Source organism: Narcine bancroftii, chromosome 3 (assembly GCF_036971445.1).
Source record: "Narcine bancroftii isolate sNarBan1 chromosome 3, sNarBan1.hap1, whole genome shotgun sequence".
Classification (NCBI taxonomy): domain Eukaryota; kingdom Metazoa; phylum Chordata; class Chondrichthyes; order Torpediniformes; family Narcinidae; genus Narcine; species Narcine bancroftii.
The window spans coordinates 349,159,059-349,173,522 of record NC_091471.1 but is presented as its reverse complement, the minus strand read 5'-3'; the positions used below and the strand labels follow the sequence as shown (position 1 = coordinate 349,173,522).

Here is a 14,464-nt window from a genome sequence, read left to right as displayed (position 1 = left end):
TTTTTTAAACTAAAACATTTAATTTAACACCCATATGGAAAGTTAAACCCTATGGTATTTTAATTAAACCTGATATCCATCTACTTCTCGTGCCACTGCTGCTGGTCCAGACCCACATGGAGCAAGGGAGCAGAGATGCAGCGCTTCCATGGGGTCCAGCCACCCAGTTGACTGTCATCGGCTCTGCATGGGCTTTGGATGGCCTGTTGAGGGAGCAGACGGTGGTTTTATTTGAAATCCCACAACTGCAGGTTAGCGCCCAAGACGGAAGCAACTATTAATCAGCAGCAGGCACGTGGGGCTGCAGACTCCGGGGAAGTGGTGGGCTGGAGCAGGGCACCAGAAGACAGGAAGAGCACACCTTGTCTAAGAAGATGACCACGGGGACAGTGACCACAGCGGTGGACCAGTGAGGGAGCTCTACGGCTGAGGGACCAGTGCATGCAGCGGGCTGTTGGTGATTCGAGGTGAGAAACCCGTGAAAGCTGTGTGTTGTTGGAGACTGCTCGAGGCTGGCTCGAACTGGCTGGAGGAGTACCAGGTATTGGAACCAGGATGCAAGGAGGTGCCGAGGGTGCTGAAGGGTTCCAGACCGTGTCGGAGGTTTGGATCATGAGCTCAGATTGCCAATGTTTTAGGCAGGGGCTGCGGAAGTGCTGGAGGTGAATTTACAGACACTCAGTGACTCGGGGGGGGGGGGGGGGGGAGGGGGAATCTCTCTTGCTCTCTCCCTCTATCTGTTAAGTCTGACTGAAAGACTGTAAGAAGCACTTAGGCAATTCCTGCTGGTGGAGAATCTGTCTGCCTTACAGCAGGCAAAAAGAAATTTTGTGTAACATGACACTGTTTTATTACTATGATAATAAATTGAATCTTGAATATAGCCTTTCAGCTTGATGCATGGTTGAATAAAATGCTGCGGTGGTGAATCTACTCACATGCATCTGAACCAATATCTGCACAAATATTGATTTCAATTTCCAAACCAACATAAAATTCCACGACTTCATCAACATGATACAGTGTAAAAGGTCAATGTTACTTGTGATATTGAACAACCACCACAGATCTACCACCTGATCAATAAATTGTTCCAGGGTCAACTCATCCACAATAAAACAGTGCTCAGAACTGACTACAAAAAATTCAATATCCAATGCAAAATGTGAACAGAGTGGAATAACCCAGACTAGGTTACCCTGGCTATAGAAGTCCCTTGGTTATTTAAAATCTGTATATTGGATGCAGTGGTTCCAAAATTCAAACACTCTTTGTCAAGAAACAAGAAAAGAAAAATTTTTGAGAGAAACATTGACACAAAAACAAAATATCAGAATTCCTTCCTGCAGCATGCATCTCCTTGCAGTGGAAGCCTATGGTTCACATTGCCAGAAAGTCCATTCTAGGACACTGACAAATCACCATAAAATAATCTCGTGCCAACCTAAGCTACATTCACATAATATATGAAGCAAAATTCATCTGACTTTTTAAACATTGTTTTATACAATTTTATATTTATTTATAAATTGTTTTATAACAGTGGAGGGAGAATAAAGCATTTAGAATAATATGAAACTCATTTCATATAACCATATAACAATTACAGTACAGAAACAGGCCATCTCGGCCCCTCTAATCCATACCGATCTAAGTGATCTCCTCTAATCCCACTTAACTGCACTTTGCCCATAACCCTCCAATCCCCTCACATCCATGCACCTATCCAACATTTCCTTAAATGACAAAATTGACTTTACTGCAACCACCTCTTCCAAAAAGGTCATTCCACTCAGCCACCACTCTCTGAGTGAAGAAGCTCCCTTTCATGTTACTGCTAAACTTTTGCCCCCTAACTCTTAACTCGGGACCTCTTGTTTGAATGTCACCTACCCTCAAGGGTAAGAACCTACTCACATCTACTCTATCTATCCCCCTCTATCAAATCCTCCCTCAACCTTCTACGATCCAATGAATAAAGACCTAATCTACTCAATCTTGCTTTGTAATCTAGATTCTAAAATCCACGCAACATTTTAATAAATCTTCTCTGCACCCTCTCTATCTTATTAATATCCTTCCGATAATTTGGGGACCAGAACTACACACAATATTCTAAATTTTTCCTCACCAATCTTGAATAGTCTCAACATCAATTCCCAACTTATATACTTTGATTTCTAACTTTAAGATGCAGGCTATACTTTTTTTTATTTTCCATGAACACATCAAGAAAAAAATTCATGCAGCCTGAACTCTCAAGGTTTTTAAAAAAGGATTTTTCACTGAAAAAGTTTTTTTTTAAATTTGGAAATAAGATGTCAGGTTTCTGAAAAATTAACAACGGCATTTGTAAAATTGACTTCTCTGGTAACACAGCAGATATATCCAATGATTAGCTGAGCCTTGAAGACCAAAAAATTCCACGTTTAATCGGCATAGTTGGCACAATGTCTTTACAGTGCCAACGATCAGGACTTGGGTTTGAATCCTGTGCTGTAAGGAGTTTGTGCATTCTCCCCATGTCTGTGTGGGTTTTCCCCGGGGGGGGGGGGGTTCCAGTTTCCTCCCACCATTCAAAAACATATTGGGCGTGTATGTCAATCAGGTGTAATTGGGCGGCATGGGCTCATGGGCCAAAATGGCCTGTTACCACATTGTATGCCTGATTTTTTTTTTTAAAATCACTGCATTCGGCTCGGTCAGCCACTGTGCTTGGAACTGGCCTCACTGCTTCTGAGGTAAAACTAATCAGGCTTTTTTTCTCCTTCTATCTGATAAATACTTCCTTCAGAAAAATATTTCAGTATCCACTTCATTTGTGATGACCCCCAATTTTGAACACCATGCCACAATTCATTTTCAAGGTTAATTTGAAAAAAAACTGTTTTGGATGAAATGAAGGGACATTCTTTTGGGAGGGGAGGGGAGTGATGGAGAAAAGGAGGCTGAGATGGAAGGGCAAATTATACTTTGGTGTTGCAAAGACTTGGTGGATGAAGAGAGATGCTGGAACTCTGGGATAATTGCTGGAAATTCTCAGGTCAGGCACTATCGCATGGTGAGTATTTCCAGCACTTTTCACTTTTTCAGATAAAAACAGTTTTGAAGAACGGTGCCAATTCCAGCTGATAAAGAAACTGGTGCAGGAGTAGGTCATTCAGTTCTAAGGGCTTCCTTAGCCATCTGATAAATCAGAGTTGGCCTTTTATTTTTAGCACCACTTTCCTGCATTAACCACAGACTCCTTAATACCTAAAAATGAATTGATCTCATTCTTGAATAGACTCAACAACTGAATCACCTCAGGATTCTTGAGAGAATTCCAAAAGATTAACCACTCTCTATCTGGGAAATTTTCTCTCATCTGTCCTGAATGACTGAACTATTATTAAGAATGTGAATCCTTGTACTGGACCACACAGACAAGGAAAGCATCATCCCTTTATCTACCCTGCAAGAATCTTAAACCACAAGATATATGAGCAGAAGCAGGCCATTCAGCCCATCCAGTCCTCTATGCCATTCCATCATGATCCATTCTCCACTCAGCCACACTCCCTTGCCTTCTCTCCATAACCTCTGATACCTTGGCTATTCAGATCCCTATCAATCTCTGCCTTAAATACACCCAACAACTTGGCATCCACAGCCACCAGTGGTAGTAAATTCCAAAGGTTTGATGCTCTCCAGCTAAAGAAATTCCTCTGCATCACTGTTTTAAATGGATACCCTTCAATCCTGAAGTTGTGCCCTCTTGTCCTCGACTCCCCTACTATGGGAAATAACTTTGCCACATCTTCAGGCCTTTCAACATTCAAAATGCTTTCATGAGATTCGCCCCTCATCCTTCTGATCTCCAAGGTGGACAGTCCAAGTCTTGTAAGCTTCAATAAGATTAAATCTCCTGTATTTACATTAGAACTGTTTAATTACCCTAATGCACCAAATCATCTTTCCTAAGAAACAATCTAGTGAAGCTTTATCACATTCCCTCCATCACATACGTCCTTCCTTGGGGAAGGCAACCAGATTGGGACATAATCTTCCTAAAGCCTGATACTCTTCTTCTCAGGTTTCTAGTTTAGGTTTGTCATATACACGAGTACAGATGCAATGAAAGACATGCCGCAGCTTCCTAGATATATAAAACTTAATGCATAACATGTAAAAGAGGAAGAAGAAGAAAAAATAAATAATAATGAATATTTACAGCTGGTCATAGAGCAAAAAAGCCTGAGTCAGCAGTACAGACAAATCTTTAGTAGTGTTATAGTCAATACTCAATTCATCTTGCAACAATTGACAGGAAACTGTTGGTCTGAAAACAGAAAACTCAGATCAGCAAGCCTCTGTGTAAAGAAAGACAAAGTTACCTTGCACTTGTGGAAGGCTGGGCTGATCTGCAAGTGAACCGGGTCATGGAGGTGCAGGCTCGTGCGGGGCTGAGAGCCCAGAGACCCTGGGAGTGTTGGCAGCCCTCCAGGCTGATGTCACAATGGTCCCGGGGGCAGCAAAGTATCATGGGAGTTGTCCTTGAAGCTGCCTACACTCTGGACCTCACAGCCTGTTGTCTGGTTCCAGTAGGCTGAGACTGCTGTGATAAGTTTACAACTCAGGAAGGTACTTTATATCATATGTTCTAGCTTTGTAGTTACTGGAAAAAGGTATTTAATACACTAGTTCTTGATACAAAATCTTTCTGAGACCTTTTATTGATATTTTTGGAATGTGTGGACCAATTGACTTAATTTTGACTCCATCTCAATCCCATTAGTCGCTTTTGCTTCACTGATTGCTAGAAAACTAATTTTGCTGCAGTGGAAAGATGTTGTCCTTCCCACGCAGGCACAATGGTTATCAGATTTGATGGCTTCCCCTCTCTCTAGAGAGAATTAGGTGTTCAACTATTGAAATGAGTGAAAATAATTCTATTTGTGGGTTCTTCTTTTCAATTATTTATGCTTTTTATTAAAAATCTTTTCTTTTTTTCTTAATTTTTTTGAATTATTAGTATTGAAATTCGCAGTTGACGCCTGGCTTTGATTGTAATCGCAGATAATAGGTTGAGGGTTCAAAATTACATTAGTTATAGGTTTTGTTTTCCTTTTCCTTTTTTATTGACAACATTGATCACATGCATCTTGTTTATCTCATTTACTTTTACCTGAACTTTATATCATATATATCTATGTATTTGATATTATTTTCTCAAAAACCAATAGAGATAGATAGATGCAAAGTCAAATTTATTGTCATCTGATTGCACAAGTACAACCCAACAAAATAGTGTTCTCTGCTCCTTGGTGCAAAACACGCAGACGTAACACACATACATACAGACAAACAATACATATGCAGGACAAATATTCAAATAAATAATAAATATTGTTTCATGAAGCAGTGAACCGGTGTGGACTCGAAAGGCCAACATGGCCTGTTTCTGCTCCGTAAATGGTTATATGGTTATATGGAATATGAGAGTCTCAGATGGTTAGTGTGAGCAGTTCCTTTGGTTGTTCAACATTCTCATCACTTGTGGAAAGAAGCTGTTCCTCAGCCCGGTGGTCCTGGCTCTGATATTCATATATAACTTTCCTGATAGGAATACCTGAAAGATTCTATGTGTGGGGTGGAAGGGGTCCTCAATGATTTTGCACACTCTCTTCAGACAATGATCATGTCGATGATTGTCCTTCAATCCATTTCTCTGCAACAAACATACCACCCAGTGATGCAACCAGCCAGAACTCTCTCTCTGGAACTCCTGTATAAGGTTGACCTAATGGTGGCCGGTAGCCTTGCCCGCTTCAGTTTTCTCAGGAAGTGCAGTGCACCTTCCTGACAAGCGAGGAGATGTGGAGTATCCACAATAGGTCACTAGTTAAGTGAACTCTAAGGAACTTGGTGCTCTCTACTCTATAGAATTATTGACTAATAGTTATTAAATGTTGAAGGATAATGTTACTAAGAAATTAATATTTTCCAAGCTTGAAATTTAGCAAATATTTGCATTTTATTGTCCTGAGAGGAACTGGTAACTCAGATACAAAAGTATTAAGCCTTCAAAGTAAAAGAGCAAGAAAATTCAACATGAAAAGTTAAATGTTAGTAAAATAAACAAGATTCACCTGGTCTGAGGAAAGTGACCAAGAAGATCCCACAGTGTCAAACTGGATGGAAAGAGATGCTGAAGTCTGGATCCATCTTCCAACTGCAACGCAATACGAACCTAAGAAAAATAAGAAACAAAAATGTCAAATAGTTCTCCAGTTTAAATCAGAACATAAAAGTCCATTCAGATTGTGATTAAAATTTTACATCATGAATAACAGAAGATGAAGAACATTTTCTCTTTTCTCAATTGTTAACATTTACAGATGGTAAATAGACATGCTACCAAGCCACCAAAGTTAAATTGCAGTAATCCTTCAATTATCTACTCCCTTTCCCAAGCTGTTCATCAGAAATCCAAATTTTTAAATCTCCCTCCCCTACCCCTTCAAGAATTCTGCTTAAAAAACCTGAATTTAAAATATACACCATATAACACTTCATTCTTACGCCTGTAGTAAAAATGCACAGAATGAAGATCAACTTATCACTTGCAAAGCCCAGAAACCAAAACTTCCCACCTGGTTCTGCCATTAAAGATATTTAACCTTTCACCAACAACCATAAACCAACAGCTCACGTATCACAAACATCTCATTATTTATTCTAGTAAACCTCAAACTCTATTAACTGATGTCATCACCAGAAATTCTACAGTCTTCAAGCCATGGCCTAGTCATTACCAATTTGTTAAAAACCAAAAACCAGGTAGTATATTATGCTTGGCAGAAATTCAGCCAATGGATTAACAATTAATAAATAGGTTTATGGATCCCACTGGATTTCGAATTGAAGGAGCAATGCAAGCATCAAGGCTACATTTGTTCAAAATTAACTATGATAATCAATAATTTCTCCTCAGTTGCATGAATTGAGTACGTTTTTTTTTAAAGTACCACAATCAGATCCAGAAATCTGTCCAGAAGGGAGGCTTAGAGGTAAATTCACCGGAGCACAAGAGCAAATACCATTGTACTATGCTAAAAAAGGGTGACACAGTCAGAACTACTGACCAAAGATGTTGATAATTTGTGTAGATGGGTTGTACAATAATAAAAATAAAATTCTTCCTATATTCCAGTCAAAATTTGGTCCCAAACCAGCAACTTAAAACATAGCAACTGCTCACCTCATTGCTACTTAGGAATTTTTTTTTGTTGCAACATCATATACACCAAGATATTTTTATTCTCAGATAGTATCAACAGGTAAAGAAGTTCTCAATGTCAATCCAAATTACGTCCTCAGTCCAACTTGAGTGGCGACAAGCATAGGATTCACATATCAGTGGAGATAGGACATATTTTCAAAGCACTGTGTATTCTTGAATTTCTTGCTTGGTTATCAACAATGGCTGGATCTGTTGTACTCTCTACTGGCCATCTTAAGTTTATGTGTTCAAACTGGATGGAAAGAGATGCTGAAGTCTGTGGATCATTTGGTGCTGTAAAGCTTCCTTTCCTCATCTTCTGCTGAGGCATAATTTCCAATGTAAACCTTGCATTTTCTGTTCATTTTCACCCAGGTACAGTATATTGATTATTTTCATCTAAATGGTCCAAGTAGAGAAGCCATAGGTCTTTTCATAGGTTCTAATTGGACTCCAAACACTGCAGCCACTCCACAACTCCAATTGTTTGTTCAACAACTTGTCTGTGAAGCTATACCTGAGAAGAGCTAAGTAGCATGGAACAGTACATCAACATGGATTTTCTAAAAGCTTTGGATGTGTTACTATTGCTTTGGGTGATAACAAAGCTGATGAGGCAGTAGTCTTGTAGTCAGTACAAGTCATGGATCTCTGTCATGGTGTAGGTACTAATGATATCCTTGTAGTCTCCCACTTGGATCCAATTGAAGCTCAATCCAACAACCTCCCAAAATTTGAACTAATACTGAGATGTTGTTCTAAGGGAGTGGTCCATCTGCAACCTCCGTCTCGTGCAAATTTATCCATGGCACTCTTTAGGAAAATCTGTGCAGTGCTCTTGATGTTCTGGCATAGATTTATCACTCAGCCAACATCAACAAACCAAATTCATCTGGTTTTATTTCAATGACTACACATCAAAGGTGCTTCTCAGAATTGTATTATTGCTCATTTTACCTGGTCATAACTCTGGAAGCTATTAAAAGGGGAAAATGGCAAATGTAAACATGTTTTGCACGCGAGAACATAGCAACACTTCAGCACAAATGTTGTCACTGGAGTTGTAGCAGAATATAATGAGAGGAAAATAGTTATACACAAGTTCTCTACATTCCATTAGGTTTTCAGGTCCCTGCTGAGTCATGCCAAGGTAGCTTAGTGGGAGTGACACAAGGTAGCACTGTTATGTAGCATTCATGGCAAGGTAGCTCAGTAGGAGTGGCACAAGGTAGCACAGTTATGTAGCGGTCATGGCAAGGTAGCTCAGTAGGAGTGGCACAAGGTAGCACAGTTATGTAGCGGTCATGGCAAGGTAGCTCAGTAGGAGTGGCACAAGGTGGCACAGATATGTAGTGTTCATGGCAAGGTAGCTCAGTAGGAGTGGCACAAGGTAGTACAGCTATGTAGTGCTCATGCCAAGGTAGCTCAGTAAGAGTGGCACAAGGTGGCACAGTTATGTAGTGTTCATGGCAAGGTAGCTCAGTAGGAGTGGCACAAGGCAGTACAGGTATGTCGTGCTCATGCCAAGGTAGCTCAGTAGGAGTGGCACAAGGTAGCACAGTTATGTAGTGGTCATGGCAAGGTAGCTCAGTAGGAGTGGCACAAGGCAGTACAGGTATGTCGTGCTCATGCCAAGGTAGCTCAGTAGGAGTGGCACAAGGTGGCACAGTTATGTAGTGCTCATGCCAAGGTAGCAATGTGGTGCGACTAGTGGACCTGCTGCTGCACTGTTACAGTGACCCACATTCAATCCTGACCTCCAGTGCTGGTTCTGTGGAGTTTGCACATTCTATGAATGCATTTCCTCTGTGTGTTTCAGTCTCCTTGTACATCTTAACTTTGGTAGATTAATGGCCAGTATAAATTGATGCTATTAGGTGGAATAAGTGATGGGGGGGGGCATGAAAATGTGACAATAAATCCTTAGAATTATTGTAAACAACAAGAGAAGACTTAGTGGGCCAAAGCTGTAAGTTTATGTCCTTCTGAACAATTTCTGTGCAATATACAAATTTGATGAAAGCTAGAAACATTGGATGTTGCATGCCCTGCGAATTCTCCAGCACATTTATGGATTGCACTTGACCCCAGCAACTGCAGATTTTCTTGTTGAGCTCCTATAATAATGTCTATACATCCATTGTCAAGAAATTACTGAAAACAACATTTGTAAAAAACAAAGCATGAAATTTTGGTACTGGAAACAAATGATAATGACAAATGCACATGACCTGTGGAAGCCAATATCTTTTGATATTATATTGCTACCTGGTTGGGTGGTGCCAGAACAACAATCTCGCCCTCAATGTCACTGAGACCAAGGAGCTTATTGTTGATTTTAGGAAGGAGAGGGTGAGGGACCATATACCCAACTGCATTGATGGGAAGGAGGTGGAGAGGGTCAGAAGCTTCAAGTTCCTGCAAGTCCATATACCAAAAGACTTTTCTTGGAGCCAGCACATTAAAGCCACAGTGAAGGCGGCATACCAATACCTCTACTTTCTAAGCAGATTTGGCATGTTGTCAGATATTCTATCAATCTTCTACAGATGCACTGTGGAAAATATTACTGGCTGGTTGCATCACAATCTGGTTTGGCAATTCAAGTGCCCAGGAATGCAGAGCTGCATAAGGTAGCAAAGATAGCCAAGTAAATCAAAGGCTCTGACCTCCATCCACTGCAGACATCTAGGTAAAGAACTGCCTCAAGAAGGCAGCCAACATCATAAAGGACACCATCAGCCTGGTCACAACCTCTTCTCACTGCTACATTCAGGCAGAAGGTAAAGAAGCCTGAAGACTAGGACCTCTAGGTTCAAGAACAGTTTCTTCCCGATAGCTCCCTCTTGGACCTGTCCTTGGTACCCTAATTACTCTCTGGACTTTTGCAACTCACATTTTGCACTAGAATTATTATGAATATTGATTATCTATCATATGTATTTATTGTCTTTTAATTCAATTACAGTGAAACCTCATTAGAACGTGATTTGTTAATCCTCAAACTGCTAAGGGGCGGGCTGATGACAATCAGCCGGCAACCCAACCTGTCAGCACCCCTCTCCGCTGCCCATGCCCCCTGGCATGGGACGTCAGAGAAGGAGCGGCCGCCGCAGGATGTCGGGGCAAGGGCGGCCGCCCCTGCATCTGTTCCGCGACTCGGCTGTAACGCGGTATGAAATCTTGGACCCCAACTACCGCATTCTAACGAGGTTTTACTGTAGTTTACTATTATAGTTTTTATTTTATTTTATTTTATTTATTTTTCACACTATGAACCATATTAACCAAAATACACACAAACATTTCCCTCTTGAATATACACAGTGTCATTTTCTCCCCTTTTCCCCCCTCCCTTCCCTCCCTACCCACTAAACATTCAACATATACAATACAATAAAAGCATTAAACAATGTCATCACACAATGAAAATAAATAAGAAAATTGTGTCATCTACTTTTACACACTGGGTCTATTATCGTTTTTCTTTACAAGTACCTGTTTGGATGTAGCAAGTAAGAAGTTTGGGCACAAGTACATTGCAAGTTTATTGTCAAACAAAGCATACAATCATTATTATCAATACTAATAAATCAAACAGATGCAGAAGAAGAAAATATTCAACTGTGGTGGCATGCCACTAGGCAGGCGAACCGGTCCCGCTCATAATCCACGCGGCGGGGCAGCCGGCCAAAATGGTGCCGTCGGGAGTTTCCCCTTCTTCTCAGCACTGGCCTCAGAAGCCCGAGCTGGGGAGCATGTGACACCTGAGTGATGTCGGCACCCCCCCGGTGCAGTCTTCAGCCAGGTCCAGGCTGGGAGTACGTCCAGCCTGGCAGCCAGCAATAAACCAGTTTTTCTGCTCATTGAGCTCAACCCGTCTGGTTGTGTGTTCTTTCAGTAGCAGTGTAGCTGTCGCTACAATTGGTGACCCCAACTGGTTCAAACGTCTTTGAACCCAACATGAGCGAACATGGGATCAGTGCTATACCCGTCAAGCTGCCTGACTTCTGGGTTCAGGAGCCGGAGACCTGGTTCGGCCACGGCAGAGGCTGTTTCACCTCCGCCAGATTTTGTCCGACATGACCAAATTCTACCATGTGGTTGCCGCCCTGGACCAGGCCATTGCCAAACGTGTGCTGCACCACGTTCAGCACCCGCCCGCCAGAGACAAATACGGGACTATCAAGTGAGTGCTCACCGGATCCCTTGGACTATCCAGGCGTCAGCGTGCTGCTCGGATGCTGCACCTCAACACCTTGGGGGCAGGTCCCCGGTGGAGCTGATGGACAAAATGCTCGTGCTCATGGGTGATCACACAAACTGCCCACTCCTTGAGCGAATTTTCCTCGACCATCTGCCCGACGACATCCGGCCATTAATGGCCCAAGAGAGCTTTACCAACCTGAGGAAGGTTGCTCAGAGGGCTCGAGTACTATGGCTCAAGCGATTCCCAGAGGGCTCAGCGGTCCAGCAGGTCACGAGGCATGGTCATGACCACGCCAAGCCTGCCCTTAGCGCTGCGGTAGAACAGGGGCTACCAAGAGCATAACCAGGGGCACGGCATCTGCTCCAGGTCTCTGTTTCTACCACCAGCGCTGGGGAGCCAAGATCGAAAGTGTTGTCAGCCCTGCTCATTCCAAGGAAACTAGCATGTCAGCTGCTGTTAATGGCTATGGCGGCTGGCCAAGGACACAGCCTCCTCTACCTGTGGGACTCAGTCAGAGGCCAGCACTTCCTCGTCAACACTGGGGCCTAGATCAGCGTCATCCCAGCCATCGAGTCCAGGAACTGACCTCGAGGTCCTCCCATCCGTGCCTCCAATGCAACAAAGATCTGGATGAATGGGAACAAGACAGTCCACTTTCAGATTGGCCTGTGAAAATTCTCGTGGAGGTTCACCGTCTCATCCCTTCCAACTGCCATCTGGGTGCCGACTTCCTCGGTGGCCTCCTGGTGGACATTCGAGGTTGGCGCCTGGTAAACGCCCGGACTTTCCAGGACATTCGCCTCGATGCCTCCAGCACAGAGTAGCCGCAGATGGCCACGATCAGCACTACCAGAGATGAGTTCCAGCGAATCCTGGATGAGTTCCTGGCCATCCTCAGGCCACAGTTCTCCGCTGCCTCACCGCGCCACGGTGTGTTCCACCACATCCCCACCCAGGGTCCACCGGTTCACACCAAGGCACGCCAGCTCCCACCTGACAAGTTTCAGGTGGTGAAGGTAGAGTTTTCACATCTGCTAGAGCTGGGGATCATTCAGCGTTCTGACAGCCCGTGGGCCTCGCCGCTCCATCTGCTGCTGAAAGCCTCTGGCAGCTGGCGCCCCTGCGGAGACTATCGACAGCTCAACAAGGCAACAGTTCCGACCGTTACCCTATCCCTCACATCCAGGACTTTTACTATCTTCAATGACCATAAACCCCTCACTCAGGCGCTCGAAATGGCAAAGGATCCCTGGTCGGCCCGCCAGTAGCATCACCTCTCCTTCATGTCGGAATTTACCACCGACATTCGGCACAAGGCGGGGAAGGACAACATGGTCGCCAATGCACTCTCATGACCGGCCATCTGCGCACTGACACCCAGCCTCAACTTCGACCAGCTTACCCGAGACCAGAAGTTCGACAAGGAGACGCGAGCCTTCAGGACTGACATCATGGACCTGCAGTTCCGAGACCTCCTGACTCCTAGCGGTGAAGGCACCGTCCTGTGTGATGTCTCCATGGGCACCCGGCGGCCAGTGGTTCCCCAGCAGTGGTCCATCACATCCACGACCTTTCGCACCCATCCATCAGGTCCATGGTGCGTATGGTGGCAGAGCGGTTCATTTGGCATGGGCTGCAGAAGCAGATTGCAGGCTGGGCCAGAACGTGCACCCATTGCCAGATGTCCAAGGTGCACAGGCACACCAGGGCGCCCGTGCAAGAGTTCGAGCACATCCGGGAAAGGTTCAGCCATATTCACGTGGACATAGTTGGGCCCTTACCAGTTTCCCGGGGCAACGTTACCCGTTCACGGTGGTAGACCGCACCACTCGTTGGCCCAAGGCGATCCCGACGCCGGTCAGCTCCACGGACTCCTGCTCCCAAGCGCTGTTGCATGGTTGGGTCGTTCCGAATCACCTCACCAGCGATCAGGGCACCCAGTTCACCTCTGCACTCTGGGCAGAGCTCGCCAACAGGTTGGGGATAGAGCTACACCGCACCACGGCCTATCACCCACAGGCCAATAGGCTGGTCTTAAGTCGGCACTTATGGCCCAACTCATCAGTCCTGAGTGGGTGGTCGAACTGCCTTGGGTGCTCCTGGGCATCCGCTCCACGCCCAAGGAGGATCTGCAGGCGTCATCAGCTGAGCTAGTCTACGGCGCACCGCTGGCACTGCCCGGTGGGACTCAGTCAGAGACCAGCACTTCCTCGACAACACTGGGGCCTAGATCAGTGTCATCCCAGCCACAGCCATCGAGTCCAGGAACCGACCTTTAGGACCTCCCATCCGAGCCGCCAATGCAACAGAGATCCGGATGAATGGAAACAAGACAGTCCACTTCCAGATCGGCCGGCGAAAGTTCTTGTGGAGGTTCACCGTCTCGGCCCTTCCAACTGCCATCCTGGGTGCCTCAACGCACCTCACAACCCCCAGCGGTCGCTACACAAGCTACTTCCCCACCTCCGGGCCCACTTGGACTCCCTCGCACCCCCACCACCTCCCAGACAAGGCACACGGCCATCTTACAACCCCAGCAAACTGCACTCCACAGAGTATATTTTTATTCGGCGGGGCACACCCGTGGCACCTCTGCAGAGACCTTAAGAGGGGCCATGTAGGTTGTCCAGCGTTCAGGGTCTATGTTCACTCTGGACATCGGCGGCAGGCGCGAGCTGTTTACTGTAGACAGGCTGAAGCCAGCTCACCTCGACCCCAGCGAACCAGTGACTGTGGCCCAGCCCAAGAAGCAAGGCCACTCAGCTAAAAAGGACATTGGCGCCGGTTCTGCGGGGGGGGGGCTGTGTGGCGGCATGCCACTAGGCAGGCGAACCGGCCCCACTTGTAATCCACGCGGCGGGGCAGCCAGCCAAAATGGCGCCGTCGGGGGTTTCCCCTTCTTCTCAGCACCGGGCTCAGAAGCCCGCGCTGGGGGACCACGTGACGCCCGAGTGACGTCGCGCCCCCCCAGTTCTCAGCCAGGTCTGGAC

General features: G+C 45.0%; 1 protein-coding gene and 1 long non-coding RNA gene across 6 annotated transcripts in view; one reads left to right on the top strand and one right to left on the bottom strand.

The window, feature by feature from the left end:
* The window catches only part of aspscr1 (ASPSCR1 tether for SLC2A4, UBX domain containing), a 223,055-nt gene that overhangs the window by 188,167 nt on the left and 20,424 nt on the right, over positions 1 to 14,464 (bottom strand). For both annotated transcript variants that reach the window (XM_069929671.1, XM_069929670.1), the window contains exon 4: positions 6,132 to 6,232. In XM_069929671.1, the coding sequence (XP_069785772.1) occupies positions 6,132 to 6,232 (101 nt within the window). The remainder of the gene's footprint in view (positions 1 to 6,131; positions 6,233 to 14,464) is intronic.
* LOC138759385 (uncharacterized) overlaps positions 4,422 to 14,464 on the top strand; it is a 38,539-nt gene continuing 28,496 nt past the window's right edge. For 2 of the 4 annotated variants that reach the window (XR_011354811.1, XR_011354809.1), the window contains exon 1: positions 4,422 to 4,623. This is a non-coding gene — a long non-coding RNA (uncharacterized lncRNA). The remainder of the gene's footprint in view (positions 4,624 to 14,464) is intronic. The other 2 variants (XR_011354812.1, XR_011354810.1) reach the window with 2 other exon arrangements.